The sequence below is a fragment of the Notamacropus eugenii genome, chromosome 5 (genome assembly GCF_028372415.1).
Source record: "Notamacropus eugenii isolate mMacEug1 chromosome 5, mMacEug1.pri_v2, whole genome shotgun sequence".
Classification (NCBI taxonomy): domain Eukaryota; kingdom Metazoa; phylum Chordata; class Mammalia; order Diprotodontia; family Macropodidae; genus Notamacropus; species Notamacropus eugenii.
In genome coordinates, this window is record NC_092876.1 from 130,912,521 (window position 1) to 130,928,704 (window position 16,184).

The 16,184-nt window shown below is 41.6% G+C and overlaps 2 protein-coding genes across 3 annotated transcripts in view; one reads left to right on the top strand and one right to left on the bottom strand.

Moving 5' to 3' along the window:
• The window catches only part of PGM2L1 (phosphoglucomutase 2 like 1), an 88,640-nt gene that overhangs the window by 32,396 nt on the left and 40,060 nt on the right, over window positions 1-16,184 (top strand). For both annotated transcript variants that reach the window (XM_072610864.1, XM_072610865.1), the window contains exons 5-6: window positions 9,903-9,986; window positions 14,632-14,825. In XM_072610864.1, the coding sequence (XP_072466965.1) occupies window positions 9,903-9,986; window positions 14,632-14,825 (278 nt within the window). The remainder of the gene's footprint in view (window positions 1-9,902; window positions 9,987-14,631; window positions 14,826-16,184) is intronic.
• Window positions 252-9,903, bottom strand: LOC140505172 (uncharacterized). The gene is made up of 2 exons (XM_072610866.1): window positions 8,756-9,903; window positions 252-2,559 (listed from the first exon to the last, which is right to left on the bottom strand). The coding sequence occupies exon 2, from the start codon at window positions 2,284-2,286 to the stop codon at window positions 736-738; it is 1,551 nt and encodes a 516-aa protein (XP_072466967.1). The 5' UTR covers window positions 2,287-2,559; window positions 8,756-9,903; the 3' UTR covers window positions 252-735.

Below are 16,184 nucleotides of genomic sequence, written 5' to 3' on the forward strand. Positions count from 1 at the left end.
ACGGTGGCCCCGGAATGTTTAACTTGATGGGTTTCCTGCCCGGACTCTTCAACCCAAGGCAGAGAGATACCCCTCCCAACGGGATTTCCTGGGGCAATGTTTATGGGATAACAATGAGGATTGTTCAAATAAATGGTAGAGGATCCGCTAGCCAACAATTGAGTATGGACTATAAATGGCACATAGCCAGAGGGTCCCACCACCAGACGGGGGAAAGGAGCAGGGGGGGGGGGGGGGGGGGGGGGCACGTCAATCCCTTCAGTATGCCAAGGTCTTATAACTAAATCGGCATCGGGGGAATCCGTGGTAGACGTGCATATTAGGGTTGCAATTTTTGGAGAGCCTGTTGATACTGCTGCGGGAACGATAGGGGTACAGAATTCCCGGGCTGGGGGGCAGGGCCAGGGCCTACAGCCTCCACTGGGAAGATCTGTTTCTGGGGTCGGGGGCCCCCCCGAGGGAGGCCCCCTTTCCCATTTCCCGACCAAGGTGGTTGAGGCTGCTGCTTTAGACGGCAATGTTTGGCAATATGGCCCGGTTTCCCACAGCGAAAACAGGTGGGCAATGCTCCCATTTTAGCGACAGGGCACTGGCTCTTAAAGTGCCCCATTTGGCCACAGCGATAACATTGTTTCTGGGCCTTGATACCTTGAAGGGCCTGAGTCACCCCTTGGGCCACCGCCGTCACCATGGCTTGGTGGGTGTCTTTAGGTGGAATATCTAACAGCCTCTCTACTATCTCTTCGAGGGAGGCGAGAGGTCCCAAGCCCGCAAGCCATCTCGGACCAGCTGAGCTATCAGGGAATCCATTCCTGGTCCCGAGCCAAGAGACCGCCGGACCGCAAGCTGGACCCGACTCACAAAATCAGTGGGGGACTCGCTAGCCCTCTGCTTTAGCCCTACCAACTTGTCCCTCATAGTCCCTGGGGCGTCAATCTTGGCAAAACCCCTAATATGACAATACTGAACTGCAGCCATCACCCGAGGATCGAATTGGAGCTGGTCAATAAGCTGCGAGTATGGCCCTGCCCCTGTTATCATATTCACAGCGTCCTCTGTCCCTGCAATATTGGTTTCCTTGACATATCTGAGCGCCTCTTGTCTAACAGCAGCGCCATAAGCCACTAACTGTCCTGGTGTAAGGATAGCCCCTGACACTTCCTTCCAATCAGCTGGGGCCCACGGCCAAGTGGCTGTGGTATTCGCAAGGAGATGTTTCACATAAGGTGACAAAGGGCCGTATTTGGAGACGGCCTCCTTCAGTTCTTTCAGTAATTTGAAGGGCACCGGTCGATGGAAACGGTTCTCGTTTCCCATCGGATCCCGCTCCACAATGACAGCGTAAGCGCCTGCCCCCTCCCACTCCTCTAAATCTATCTCCTGTAACTCCACCAAAGCTGCGGATAGGCTCTGAGTGAGTATGCTCAGAGGCTCCGAGGGCCCAGACCGCCCGTAGGTAAATGACCGCGTTCCTTGTGATGATTGTGACAAGGACGTGGCGGCTGGGGAGAAGGAGAGGGCATTCAGCCCGACCTCGGGAGGACTGGGAGTTCCCAAATTCCGTTGAAACTTTTTCCTGCGAGTTCCCCAGCCCTCTCTCTTGGGCGTTCCCTCCTCATCAGACTTTCCCTTTGTCTCGGGGGCTTTCCACTCCCTCTTGGGTGTTCCCTCCTCATCAGACTTTCCCTTTGTCTCGGGGGCTTTCCACTCCCTCTTGGGCGTTCCCTCATCAGACTTTCCCTTACGGTACTTGTTAACTATCGGTGGTTTCACACCCTCTTGAACTCTCTCTTCAAAGTCCTTTTCAACTTTCCCTTTTGTTCTTCCCCTCGGGGCTCTAGAGTCCCTGCCTGCACATTCTCTTAACATACCCCATGGATATAAGGGCTTGGGGTTGGGATCATCCTCATTGGATTCCTCTTCTTCTTCTGTCGTCCCTTGAAGGGACTGCCCTGACTGGGTCTCGCCGTTTGATCGCCAGGGGGGACGGGGATCTGAGCACAAAAGTGCGGCGACCACTTGAAAGAACGTAAAGTCCTCCTCTGTTAATACACCCGGGTTCACCCTCTCATAGGCAACCATCTGTTGTCCCACTATGTCCCATTTAGCTGGGCATAACCCACAATGCTCTAGCCAAGGGGAAACATCCCAGATCTTTTCCACAAATACTCTACAGTCCCGAATGTGGGGCTTAAGCCCATAGATCTTACAAAGCTTATACAGCTGACAGGCAAGTACTCCTTTATCTTCGGGCTTTAAACTGGGAAAACTATTTCCCTGACCCATCCTGGCCACTTCCCAATATTAAGACTGCCTGAATCTTCCCGCAGTAGCGGGTCAAGGCCACTTCTCAATACTGAGGCTGCCTGAATCTTCCCGCAGTAGTGGAGCAAGGCTACTACTGCGGGGCAAGGCGGATTCTCCTCTCCCTACGGCAGTCCCTTGTTCAGGGCGCCAGATGCCCGGGGCGACTCCCGGGCCTTCGCCTTCTACTTACCTATCCCCGGTCCTCGGACGTCTCCGGTCCTCCTCCTGGTTTGGGGGGCGAATTCCCTCTCCCTGTTGGGGAAGGGGAATAAACAGGCAGAGCACCCGAAAGGAGTTGCAGCCAGCAAGCTTTATTCCGTTTCTCTCTCTTAGCTCTCGTGGTCATCCCCTTTTATTATCCCCTGTCTCCTCCCCCGTACCTCCCATGGGCGGGCGAGCTCCTCCCAAGTGCCTCCCTGTGGGTGGAGCCAGCCTGTTACCAGGGCCATCCCAGTACCTCGTGGCTTGCTAGACCAGGTAGCCTGCCACGTAAGCAGGTTCGGACCCTCAGGCATCTCACGGTCCTCATGGGGGACCCCGGTCCAGAGCTGTCCCCCAACACAACTGGATACAGAAATACATTTCATTCAACAGGGAAATAGGGGGGAAAGGAAAGAAAGAGATAAGAGGGAGAGCAGATCAAAGGAGGGATTGGTTTTAAGGAAAATAATATTCTTTAGTATATACAAAAATAGTTACAACAACTTTTTTGTTGTCAGAATTGAAAACTGAGATACACTGCCCATCAGGTGGGCATAGCTGAACAAGTCATGGTACATGAAAGTGATAAAATGCTATTGTTGCGTAAGAAATTATTAAGGGCAAGGGGGCAGAGCCAAGATGGCAGAGTAAAAGCAGGGTCTTCCCTGAGTTCTCCCCTAAAACCCTCCAAATACCTGTAAAAAAAAAGTGACTCTAAAAAGTGACTCACAAAATGACAGATTGAAACAAATCCATAACCCAAGACAACCTGGAAAGTTGACAAAAAGTGTCTTTCACACTGTGTAGGGAGTGGAACACAGTCCAGCATGGGATGCACCAACACAGACTGGCCAGAGCAGGCCTCAGGGGACTGAATCATTTGCAGCTGTGACATTTTTCAGACTTTTCAACCCACAAATGCCAAAAAAATCAGTGGGAAAACTCTGTGGTACCTGAGTGAAAGAGGAGCGGGCAATCTGGCTGAATCCAGCCTCAGAATGGCAGGGGGGAGTGGTGGTGGGTGGTGGTGGGTGATGGCAGCTGCAACAGCAGCAGTGGCCAAGGCTGCTTCCAGAGCTCTGGGTTCACAGGTGGTGGGGGATCCAGAAATACAAAGCAAGATACAAAATCTCTGAAGCCTGGAACAGTACACCCACACCCACCCCACTGGAAGTAGTGTCCTACCTTGACAAAGAGTTAGAAAGTAAAGTGTTTGGCTGGGAAGATGAGTAGGTAGAGAGAACTCAGAAAGAACTCAGACTATAGAATCTTACTTTGGTGACAAGGAAGGTCAGGGCATACAGCCAGAGGAGGATAGCAGAGTCAAAGATCCAACATCAAAAGCCTCCCAGAGGAATATGAATTGGTTGCAGGCCATGAAAGAGCTCAAAAAGGATTTTGAAAATCAAGTAAGAGAAGTAAAGAAAAAAATTGGGAAGAGAAATGAGAGTGATGCAAGAAAATCAAGTCAACAGCTTAAAAGAGACACACAAAAAAAATACCAAAGAAAATAACACCTTAAAAAATAGACTAACCCAAATGGCAAAAGAAGTCCAAAAAGCCAATGAGGAGAAGAATGCCTTAAAATGCAGAATTGGTCAAATGGTAAAGGAGGTCCAAAAGCTCATTGAAGAAAATAATTCCTCTAAAATTAGAATGGAACAAATGAAAGCTTTATAAGAAATCAAGGAATTATAAAAAAGAACCAAAAGAATGAAAAATAGAAGACAATGTGAAATATCTCATTGGAAAAACTGCTGACTTAGAAAGTAGATCCAGGAGAGATAATTTAAAAATTATTGGTCTGCCTGAAAACCATGATCAAAAAAAGAGCCTAGACATCATCTTTCAAGGAATTATCAAGGAAAACTGCCCTGATATTCTAGAACCAGAGGGTAAAATAGAAATTGAAAGAATCCACTGATCACCTCTGGAAAGAGATTCTAAACAGGAAAACTCCTAAGAATATTGTAGACAAATTCCAGAGTTCCCAGGTCAAGGAATAAATATTGCAAGCATCCAGAAGGAAACAATTTGAGTATTGTAGAAATATAATCAGGATAATGCAAGATCTAGCAGCTTCCACATTAAGGGATCGAAGGACTTTGAATATGATGTTCCAGAGCAAGATAACCCAGCAAAAATGAATATAATACTTCAGGGGAAGAAAATGATCATTCAATGAAATGGAAGACTTTCAAGCATTCTTGATGAAAAAACCAGAGCAGAATAGACAATTTGATTTTCAAACACAAGAATCAAGAGAAGCATGAAGAAGTAAACAGGAAAGAGAAATCATAAGGGAGTTATTAAAGTTGAACTGTTTACATTCCTACTTGGAAAGATAATATTTGTAACTCTTGAGACTTTTCTCAGTATTAGGGTAGTTGGAGGAAATAGATAGGTGGATAGATAGATAGCACAGGGTGAGTTGAATATGAAGGGATGATATAAAAAAATAAAATTGAGTGAGAGAGGAATATATTGGGAGAAGGGGAAAGGGAGAGATAGAATGGGGTAAATTATTTCACATAAAAGAGTCAAGAAAAAGGTTTTACAATGGAGGGAAGAGGAAGGAGGTGAGAAGGAATGAGTGAGCCTTACTCTAATCTGATTTGGCTTAAGAAGTAAGATACAAACTCAATTGGGAGGGAAAGGGATAAGGGGGGGATGATAGAAAGGAGGGCATTTAGGGGGAGAGGGTATTCAGAAGCAAACACTTTAGAAAAGGAACAGGGTTAGAGGAGAAATAGAATAATTGAGGAGGGTAGGATAGGATGGAGGGAAATATACTTAGTCTTTCACAACATGACTGTTACGGAGGTGTTTTGCATGACTGCACGTGTATAACCTATATTGAATTGCTTGCCTTCTCAGTGGGAGTGGGTGGGGAGGGAAAGAATGGAGTTTTTTTATTTTTTTATTTTTTTATTTTTTTAATGTTTAACAATCACTGCCATACAATTGCGATTTTATCCCTCCCCACCCACCCCCCACTACCTCCCTCCCTCCCCACGACTGCATACAATTCTGTATAGAAAGAATGGAGTTTTAAAAGTTTTAAAAACAAATGTTAAAAATTGTTTTTACATACAACTGGGAAATAAGATATACAGGCAGTGGGGTATATAAATCTATCTTGCCCTTCAAGAAAGTAAAGGGGAAGGGTATAAGGGGGAGTATGATAAAAGGGAGGACAGCAGATTGGGGGAAGGGGTAATCAGAATGCATGCCATCTTGGGGTAGGGGAAGGGGAAAGATGGAGAGAAAATTTGGAACTCAAAATCTTCTGAAATGAAAGTTGAAAACTAAAAATAAATAAATTTAAATCTTAAAAAAAAGAAATTATTAAGGGCATGATTTCAGAGAAACTTGGGAAGACTTAAACAGTTGCTGAGTGAAGTAGTGAAGTGAGCAGAACCAGTGGAACAATATATACAGTAACAGTTTTGAAAGACTTTTGAGTTCTCAGCAAAGAAATGATCAGCCACTATTTGAAATAACAAGTGATGAGGCATGCTGCCCATCTCCTGGTAAAAGAGATGGTGAACTCAGAGTACCTGTTTTTTACATGACCAATGTAGGATTTTGTTTTGCTTGTCTGTGTATGTATGTATGTAACAAGGTCTTTTTGTTGTTGTTTTTTTTTTGTTTGTTTATTTTTTTTAATTATTTATTTATTTAACTTTTAACATTCATTTTCACAAAATTTTGGGTTCCACATTTTCTCCCCTTTTGTCCCCTCCCCCACCCCAAAACACCGAGCATTCTAATTGCCCCATCACCAATCTGTTCTCTCTTCTGTCATCCCTCTCTGCCCTTGTCTCTATCTTCTCTTTTGTCCTGTAGGGCCAAATAACTTTCTATACCCCCTAACCTGTATTTCTTATTTCCTAGTGGCAAGAACATTACTCGACAGTTGATCCTAACACTTTTGAGTTCAAACTTCTTTACCTCCCTCCCTCTCCACCCCTTCCCTTTGGAAGGCAAGCAATTCAATATAGGCCAAATCTGTGTAGTTTTGCAAATGACTTCCATAATAATCGTGTTGTATAAGACTAACTATATTTCCCTCCATCCTATCCTGTCCCCCCTTACTTCTATTTTGTCTTTTGATCCTGTCCCTCCCCATGAGTGTCGACCTCAGATTGCTCCCTCCTCCCCATGCCCTCCCTTCCATCATCCCCCCTACCCTGCTTATACCTTTCTCCCTCACTTTCCTGTATTGTAAGATAGGTTTTCATACCAAAATGAGTGTGCATTTTATTCCTTCCTTTAGTGGAATGTGATGAGAGTAAACTTCATGTTTTTCTCTCACCTCCCCTCTTTTTCCCTCCACTAATAAGTCTTTTGCTTGCCTCTTTTATGAGAGATAATTTGCCCCATTCCATTTCTCCCTTTCTCCTCCCAATGTATTTCTCTCTCACTGCTTGATTTCATTTTTTTAAGATATGATCCCATCCTCTTCAATTCACTCTGTGCACTCTGTTTCTATGTGTGTGTGCATGTGTGTGTGTGTAATCCCACCCAGTACCCAGATACTGAATAGTTTCAGGAGTTACAAATATTGTCTTTCCATGTAGGAATATAAACAGTTCATCTTTTGTAAATCTCTTATGCCTTCTCTTTGCTATTTACCTTTTCATGCTTTTCTTCATTCTTGTGTTTGAAAGTCAGATTTTCTTTTCAGCTCTGGTCTTTTCATCAAGAATGCTTGAGAGTCCTCTATTTCATTGAAAGACCAATTTTTCCCCTGAAGTATTATACTCAGTTTTGCTGGGTAGGTGATTCTTGGTTTTAGTCCTATTTCCTTTGACTTCCTATTCCACGCCCTTCGATCCCTTAATGTAGAAGCTGCTAGATCTTGTGTTATCCTGACTGTATTTCCACAATACTTGAATTGTTTCTTTCTAGCTGCTTGCAATATTTTCTCCTTGAGCTGGGAACTCTGGAATTTGGCCACAATGTTCCTAGGAGTTTCTCTTTTTGGATCACTTTCAGGTGGTGATCTGTGGATTCCTTGAATACTTATTTTGCCCTCTGGTTCTAGAATCTCAGGGCAGTTTTCCTTGATAATTTCATGAAAGATGATGTCTAGGCTCTTTTTTTGATCATGGCTTTCAGGTAGGCCCCTAATTTTTAAATTGTCTCTCCTGGATCTATTTTCCAGGCCAGTTGTTTTTCCAATGAGATATTTCACATTATCTTCCATTTTTTCATTCTTTTGGTTTTGTTTTCTGATTTGTTGATTTCTCATAAAGTCATTAGCCTCCATCTGTTCTATTCTAATTTTGAAAGAACTATTTTCTTCAGTGAGCTTTTGAATCTCCTTTTCCATTTGGCTAATTCTGCTTTTGAAAGCATTCTTCTCCTCATTGGCTTTTTGAACCTCTTTTGCCAATTGAGTTAGCCTATTTTTCAAGGTGTTATTTTCTTCAGCATTTTTTTGGGTCTCCTTTAGCAGGGTGTTTAATTGTTTTTCATGCTTCGCTTGCATGTCTCTCATTTGTCTTCCCAGTTTTTCCTCCACCTCTCTAACTTGATTTTCAAAATCCTTTTTGAGCTCTTCCATGGCCTGAGCCCATTGAGTGGGCTGGGATACAGAAGCCTTGACTTCTGTGTCTTTCCCTGATGGTAAGCATTGTTCTTCCTCATCAGAAAGGAAGGGAGGAATTATCTGTTCCCCAAGAAAGTAACCTTCGATAGTCTTATTTTTTTTTCCCCTTTTCTGGGCATTTTCCCAGCCAGTGACTTGACTTCTGAGTGTCCTCTCCACCCTCACCTCACCTCCAGATCTGCCCAGCTAGCGCTTGGGGTCTGAGATTCAAATGCTGCTTCCCAGCCTCAGGGCTTTGGGCAGGTCAGGGCTGCTATTCAGTGTGAGATCAAGTTCAGGTGCTCAGGTCAGAGCAGGGCCGCCTCTTGGGCTCAGTTCCCTCAGGGGGTTTATGCAGAGACCTTCCACAATGGATCCAGGCTCCTGCCTGCTTGGGGAGCCCCGGTCTGCTCCCACCTCTGCTGCTGCCTCCCGAGGGGGCCTGAGTTATGGGGGCACATTTTGCAAATCTTAAAGTTCTATGTAAATGTTAGCAATTTTTGTTATTAGCTATTTTTATATAGTATACAATAAGTCAGCAAGTATTTATTAAGCACCTTTTACGTGCTAGGCACTGAGGATACAAAGACAAACATTCCAGACACTCCCCTCTCGACCCGCCAAAGAGACTCTCTCACCGACCCTTGTTACCTGTGGGTGGAGGGACCCGCACGGCCACTGGAGATCCCGTCCCTGAAGCCTGCTCGGATCTGCTCCTCTCGGCACTGAGGCCAATGCAGGGCTGGGCTCCGGGTCCACAGCGCGAGGACCTTTTGCGAGAGGTTTTCAGGCTCTCTGGAACAGAAATCTCGTCCGCTCAGTTGTTCTGTGGCTTCTGCTGCTCCAGAATTTGTTGGTAGTTCTTTTTTACAGATATTTTATGGGTGGTGGGTTCGGAGCTAGCATATGTGCGTCTGTCTACTCCGCCATCTTGGCTCCCAAGGTCTTTTGTTTTTTTGGAGGAGGACAGAGATGTGGGAGGAGATAAGACAGGCTTTCTTTGATTAAAAAAAAATTTAATTAAGAAAGAATATTAGCTCCTTGAGGGCAGGTTCTATCTTGCTTGCTTGTATTTATACCCCCAGTGCTTAGTACAGTACCTAGAATATAGTAAATGCTTAATACATGCTTTATCAGTTACTTTTCTGGTACCTGTACTGTCATCACATTTAATGGTGTTAAAATTTTCTCATTCACTCAGTAATTTAAGTTCTTTATAGGTCTGTGTCTTTTATTTGTTGTATCATTTTTACTACTTTGAATGCATTTTGATATTTAATGCAAATTGAATAGAGTGCTGGGCCTGGAATCAGGAAGAACTGTGTTCAAATGTGGTCTCAGACACTTGCCTCTGTGTGACTGTGGGCAAGTTACTTAATCTCTATCTGCTTCAATTTCCTCATCTTCAAAATGCAGACAATAATAGTACCTGCCTCATAGGGTGGTGGTTGTTATTGTTGTTGGGGGCAGTTGGGGTTAAATGACTTGTTCAGGATCACACAGCTACTAAGTGTCAAGGCTGGATTTGAACTCCGGTCCTCCTGACTCCAGGTTCCGGGGTTCTTGTGTGGATAAAATTTGACATTTGTAAAACATTTTGCAAATCTTAAAGTTCTATGTAAATGTTAGCAATTTTTGTTATTAGCTATTTTTATATAGTATACAATAAGTCAGCAAGTATTTATTAAGCACCTTTTACGTGCTAGGCACTGAGGATACAAAGACAAACATTCCAAATTCTGAAATCAAAATTTAGTCACAAAATAATTAATGTGACATATGACTGTTTCTTTTTTAGCCCTATGCTGTTCAAGAACTGAAAGCAGTTGCAGGTGTGATGATTACTGCCTCCCATAACCGTAAGGAAGACAACGGATACAAGGTAAACCTTGGGGGTCCAAAGTTTTTTAACATATAATTAATACGATGTGCTGATAAACTCAAGATCCAAATGATCTTGATATGGTAGAATGTTGAGCTAAAACCAATAGAATGACATTTAACAGGGATGGTGTAAAGACCTGCATTTAAGTCTAGAACTTAAACATTCAAATATAGGATGAGGAAGATCCAGCTTGATAGCAGTTACAAAGCAAAAATAATGGTAGATGAAAAGAAAAAAATTGTGAATGTAATATTGTAGTATAATTTTAGGCACCATATTTTAGAAGAGACATTGACAAATTAGTGAGTGCTCAGAGGATAGTAAAAGCCATAGCCTATTTTTGCAAAATGCCATGGGTCACTTAAAGGTCACCAAAGAATTGCTGACTGCTGAATAGATCATAATCCTTGTTTCTATCATGGTTACTGCACAGATATGGTTTTCATTAAATAGGAAATAAGATAAAAGAAAATCTAACTACCCTTGATGAATTTAAGTCTTCTGGCCCTAATGAACTACTTGGGTACTGACACAGAATTGGCTGATGTAATTGCTAAGCCAAGTCAGTCGAATTTGAAAGAGTGTGTAGAATAGGAAAGATACTACAGTACTGGCAAAGGATAAAGGGAAGAAGAAGAGGAAGAGGACAACTATAAGCCAATAAGCTTGACTTTTATTCCTGGGAAAATTCCAGAGTAGATTATTAAAGAAATAATTAGTAAATATTTAGAAAATCAAGGTTCCAAAGATTCAACAAGTAGTCATGCCAGACTAATGTCCTTTTTTGACAGACTTACCAAACTGGTAGATTGGAAAATTGTTGTACCTATATTTTACCTAGATTTTAGAAACTCATTTAATAAAGTTTTTCATATTTTTCTTTTGGAAAAGAGGGAAAGATTGGGGTTAGGCAGTAATGTAGTTTGAGAGATTCAGAATGTTTGAAATGCTTGATTTAGAGTGATGGTTTGGTGGCAACTTGGCAAGAGTTCTTCAGTGGAATGCCCCAGGGATCTCTGCTTGACCCTCTTCTGTTTAACATTGTTATCACTGATTTTGATTAAGGCATCGATGATACAAAGAAATTTTCATATGACCCAAAGCCAAGGACAGCTAACACTGTTGATGACAGTTTCCAAAAAGATAAACAGGCTAGAGCATTGAGCTGAATCTAATAAGAGGAAATTCATTTGGGTCAAATGTAATGTCTTACTCTTAACAAATATGAGATAAGGGAGGCATGCTTAGAAAAAAAGACTTGTGTATGTAGCAGATTATAAGCTCAGACTGAGTCAGCAACGTGATGTGGAGGACAAATGAGGACTCCAGTAGAGCCTCAGAGGCAGAGCTTCCCAGGGAGAGTCACTGTACTTTACTCAGACTTCGTCTGGAATATTGTGTTCAGTTGTGTGTGTAACACTTTAGATTGATAAGCCACTTCCAGAGCATGGGAACTAGAATGCTGAATGGCACTGAGTTAATTCAGACAAGAATTGGTTGAAGGAAATGGAAACTTTGAGGATACTGATGCTGTGCTCAAATACTTGAAGGGCTATTATGTACAAAAAGGATTAAACTCACTTGGGCACCTAAGGGCAAAACCAGGAGTAGTGAATGGAGATTGCAGAGAGGTAAATTTAAGTTTAGGCATCTAGATGGCACAGTGGATAGAGTGTGGAGCATGGAGTCAGGAAGACCTGAGTTCATTTTGGCCTCAGACACTTTCTGGCTGTTTGATCCTGGGCAAGTCACTTAATCCCTGCTTGTCTCAGTTTCCTCATCTGTAGAGTGAGCTAGGGAGGGAAATGGCAAACCACTCCATTATCTTTCTCAAGAAAATCTCAAACAGGGTCACAAAGAGTTGGGCACAACCGAAACAACTGAGTAACAACAACAAAATTTAGGTTTGGTGTCGGGAGAAATTCTTAAGAGTTAGAACTATCCAAAAATTGAATAGAATGCTCTCAGAACTGTTGGGCTTCCTCTCACTGTTGATCTTCAGAGAAAAGATGGATAACCCTTTGTCTAGGATGTTGTAGTGTTGATTCATTTTTGACTAGATGGCCACTGAGGTTTCATCTAAACCTGAACTTGTGTTTCTTTTGTTCTGAACCTTGTCAGTTGAGAAACAGTTGAAAAGCTATAAACATTTAACTTGGAAAAGAAAAGATTAAAAACAAACTAAAAAGGATTGATTGAATTAATTCAAGCAATCAGTATGTATTTATTACGTGGTGTTTACCATGTGCCAGTTACTGTACAGTTCTGGAAAAACAAAGGCAAAAATTATTCAAAAGTATTACTAATGATTAAGTATTTATTTTACTGGTAGGCATTGGGTAAAGTTTAGATTACACATGGTCCCTGCTTTTATAGAACTTAGTCTTGGGTGCCAAGGTAGGGGTGGTGGGGTATCACCCATACACAAATAAGTGTGAATGATACACAAGTGCATGAGAGATGTGTTATGTAAGTTCTAAGTACAGAATTCATTCTTGTCTGAGGGGATGAGGAAAACTGTGGAGGAAGAGGAAGCTTTGAGTTGGGCTTTAAAGCAGAGGCTGCCAGACTGTAGCCTGAAGGTCAATTTTTGTATGGCCTCAGAGCTAAGAATGATTTTTTTACAGTTTTAGACATAGTAAAGCCACTGGTTAGGAATTCAACAACCAAAGAGGAGGGCAGAGCAACTGGCAAAAAATAGGCATTACGCATACTTGTTACCCCAGGAACAAAAACACTATTGCTGTGGTAAACTTGTATAGGAGTCCTTGAATCAGATACGTGAAGAAGCACCTTCTGAGAAGGACCACTTAGTCTAACCATACCCTTTGACCATTATTCTTAGAAAATTGAAACCCAGAGTTCAATGACTTACCCAAGATCCCTGAATGACAGAGTCAAGATTCACACTCAGGCTCCATGACTCCATGTTCAGGATCTTTGCTTAGAGAGAGAAAATACAAAGGAATGGGAATTCCTCTTGTGCTGGGAAATCTCTTCTTGACACAAGCCCTTTTGGAGTTACAATTTATTGTATTTCTAAATAAACACACAATTCCACAATTAGTAGCTCCAAAGCTTAGACAAGTTCATTGAACAGTTGTGATTCATCATTTAGCTTTTGGTGCATCCTGTAGACTTCTTTGCTTAAACTAATCATTCTGTTCCAGGATAAAGATAGGTAATGACTTTTATTAGATTCATGTGTTTCCAATCTAATTCTGGTTGCCACTCTCATCCATTTTTCAAGAGCTTAGAGTTCTTTCTTAAGTTACCCCAGTTTTCTCTCAGAAAGTAATAAGGCTTTTTGTAAGAGTAATATAAAAAGATTTTGGTGCAAGACTTTGCTTAGGAATTGATTAAGAAGGACTTTTGCCTTCATATTGGACCAAGGAATTTAGATTAAAGTGCTGTTCTAATACTGTTTTGTAATGTGTTGTCCATAGAGGAAATGGGAAGCATCAGTATGCTTCCCCAAGGAGTGAGAAATGAGTTAGCAACAAGATAATGGAAGGGGGGATGAAGGTTCAAGGAAGGAGGCCTGAAAACACGATGATCGAGATATTTGTCAAGTGAAGGAAGTGTGAGCTTGTTTTGTGATGTTTCAGATGAAAGAATTAGAATCAATGAATAGGAATTACAGGTATCCAAACAAGCTCAACGTACTAAAGGACTGTTCAGCACCAAGGGCTGTGTCATGAAGTGATGTGTTTCCTGCTTCCTGAAGCTGACCTTCCCCATTGTACGTGTTCAAGAAGAAACTCTCTGTGATCATCTCTTAGGAATTCTGTAGAAGGGATTCCTATATGGGAAGCTTGACTAAATGAGTCAGGAGGGACTTTAGAGATAATCTTATTTAACATTCTTCTCCCCCTTGACTTATGTGTGTAGAGTTGAGAATCTTAGGTTGTGACCTGATTTGTGGTGATGAGTTGTGTTTTAATTGTTCTCCTGTGTATTCTGCTTCTGTGAAAGAATAATCATTGCTGTGACATTTATTGGACTGATCCCATGTGAAAAATCACCTAATCACCTAATAGTCTGTTAGCTCAGTATGTTTTTAGGTAAAGCCAAATTCACATTGCAGTTAATGGAGGGACCCTTTAGGTAAATCAGATAGTAATTGTAATCATGTTCTTCATCACATAAAGCTTTACCTTAGCATTTAATGTTCTCCACTTTGGTTCAGGCCTATCTTTCTAGCCTTATTTTACACATTCCACTTTGTAGCCAAACTGGACCACCTTAATTCCTAATAATTAATTTCCTAATTTCATCTAGCTTCCAGCTTAAAATTCTGTGATTTCTTGTTTCTTGTCTCCATTTGTGTTTATTGTCCCTCATTCCCAAAGTTGTACGTGTTATTTGTTGAAATCCTTATTAAGAACAGGAGCATCCTAACCCTGGAAACTTATCTGAGCCTGTTAACTAAAAATAATCTTACTTTCCTTAACTCTTCTTAGCATACTTCTCTCATCTTGATTCTTTATCATAGATGATACTAATTTGTGTAAATGCCACATCTACCCATTTGATTTTAAGCTCCCTGGGGGAAGAAACTTGTATTTTTTGATTTTGTATCCCTATGCTTTACACACAGTAGGTTCTTTAATGAATGTTGAATTGTTCTTAAATCATCTAGGTATATTGGGAAACAGGTGCTCAGATTACATCTCCTCATGATAAAGAGATCCTGAAATGCATAGAAGAAAGTGTTGAGCCCTGGATTGATTCCTGGAATGAGAATCTAGTGGATACCAGCCCTCTGAAGAGAGATCCTCTGCAGGACATTTGTACACGTTACATGGAAGATCTGAAAAAGATCTGTTTCCACAGGTACTTGCTTGGGAAAATGTGATAACTTCACTTTAATGCAGGGCAAAAGAAATGTGAGTAGGTCAAGCAGTAACAGAATCAGCCTTAGGCAGAGCCAAGAGAGAAAACAGACACAATTTGTAGTTGAGGGAGGTAAGGCAGGAGCCCAGCAGGAAGGAGGCAGAGGTAATAACAGGAAAAGGAGTGGGGGAGAACCACGAGCACTTCCTCCTATCTGTCTCAAGCTTCCTTTTTGACATAAAAAAAATACATAAAAAAAATCATTGCCACTCCTAAGGCATCTGGTGTCCTGTGTGATTTGGGCCACGTTACTCTTTAGCCGTTTGTAGTCTGTTGGCTATTTTGTGGTCAGTTTTCTGTGTCTGTTTACTGGGAAGGGAGCAGGGCACAGGCTCTTGTGTATTTGTTATACTGAAATCATTTTTAAAGTGTAAGTAACCTACATAAAATGAAATTTTCTTGTATAATTATTGTTATTAAAATTAGTTTTTGAGCTATCACTGAAAATCACTGAGAAGCTACCTTTTTGAGGGGCAGCATACATTTTTCATTTTCCCCAATTCCTCAAAGAACTCCCTACAAAGTAGAGTTTTAAAAATGTTTTTGTTGTTTCATTTTCTCTTATTTCTCCTCAGCAAGCCATTATGTGTTACCTGTTATCATTTTTAATATATTTTTTTCCTTTCTAAACAAGGTGTCAAATAATCTTCTCTTTTGAATGAAATTTAGTCACTTGAATGCCATTACTTATACTTGGAAGTTCTTAATTATAAAATGTTTGCTGAGTATATGAAGAAATGACTTGTTCCTTGTCCTGGATAGTAATAATAACAGCCCACATTTCTATAACATTATACAACTTATTATCTTCTTTCTCACAACAGCTCTGTGAAATAAGTAGTGCAAGAATCATACATGTTTTATGAAAGAGGAAACAGGCTTAGAGAGGAAAGTGACTTATTCATGATCATACAATGAGTAGAAGTAGGCCTGAATTCTCATGTCTTTTGCCTCTAAATCCATACCGCCTCTTAGGCATGTGGGTTGTAGTGTTGTTTTATGTATATCTGTATATGTAGTGTTGTCAGCTTGTGTGATTTCCCTGGTATGAAGGGTCACTCTCAGTCATTCTCAAAATATGTGTGGAATCTTGTTGATATGGTCCATTCATGACCACTAGGAGCTCTGGACCAAATCAGAAGTAGGTTTAGAAAGATACAATTGTAGTAAAACACTTCATGAAATGAAGTATAAGATCTCTGCGTTGCCTAGATGTAGAGTACTCATATCTGATTTGTCTCTAGACGAGATAGCTTCATATAGAGCTAAAGTCAGAATCTTGTAACATGGGCCTGAGAC

Bases quoted from the DNA above. Each gene is read 5' to 3' on its own strand.
- LOC140505172 (XM_072610866.1), bottom strand. From the start codon at position 2,286: ATGGGTCAGGGAAATAGTTTTCCCAGTTTAAAGCCCGAAGATAAAGGA.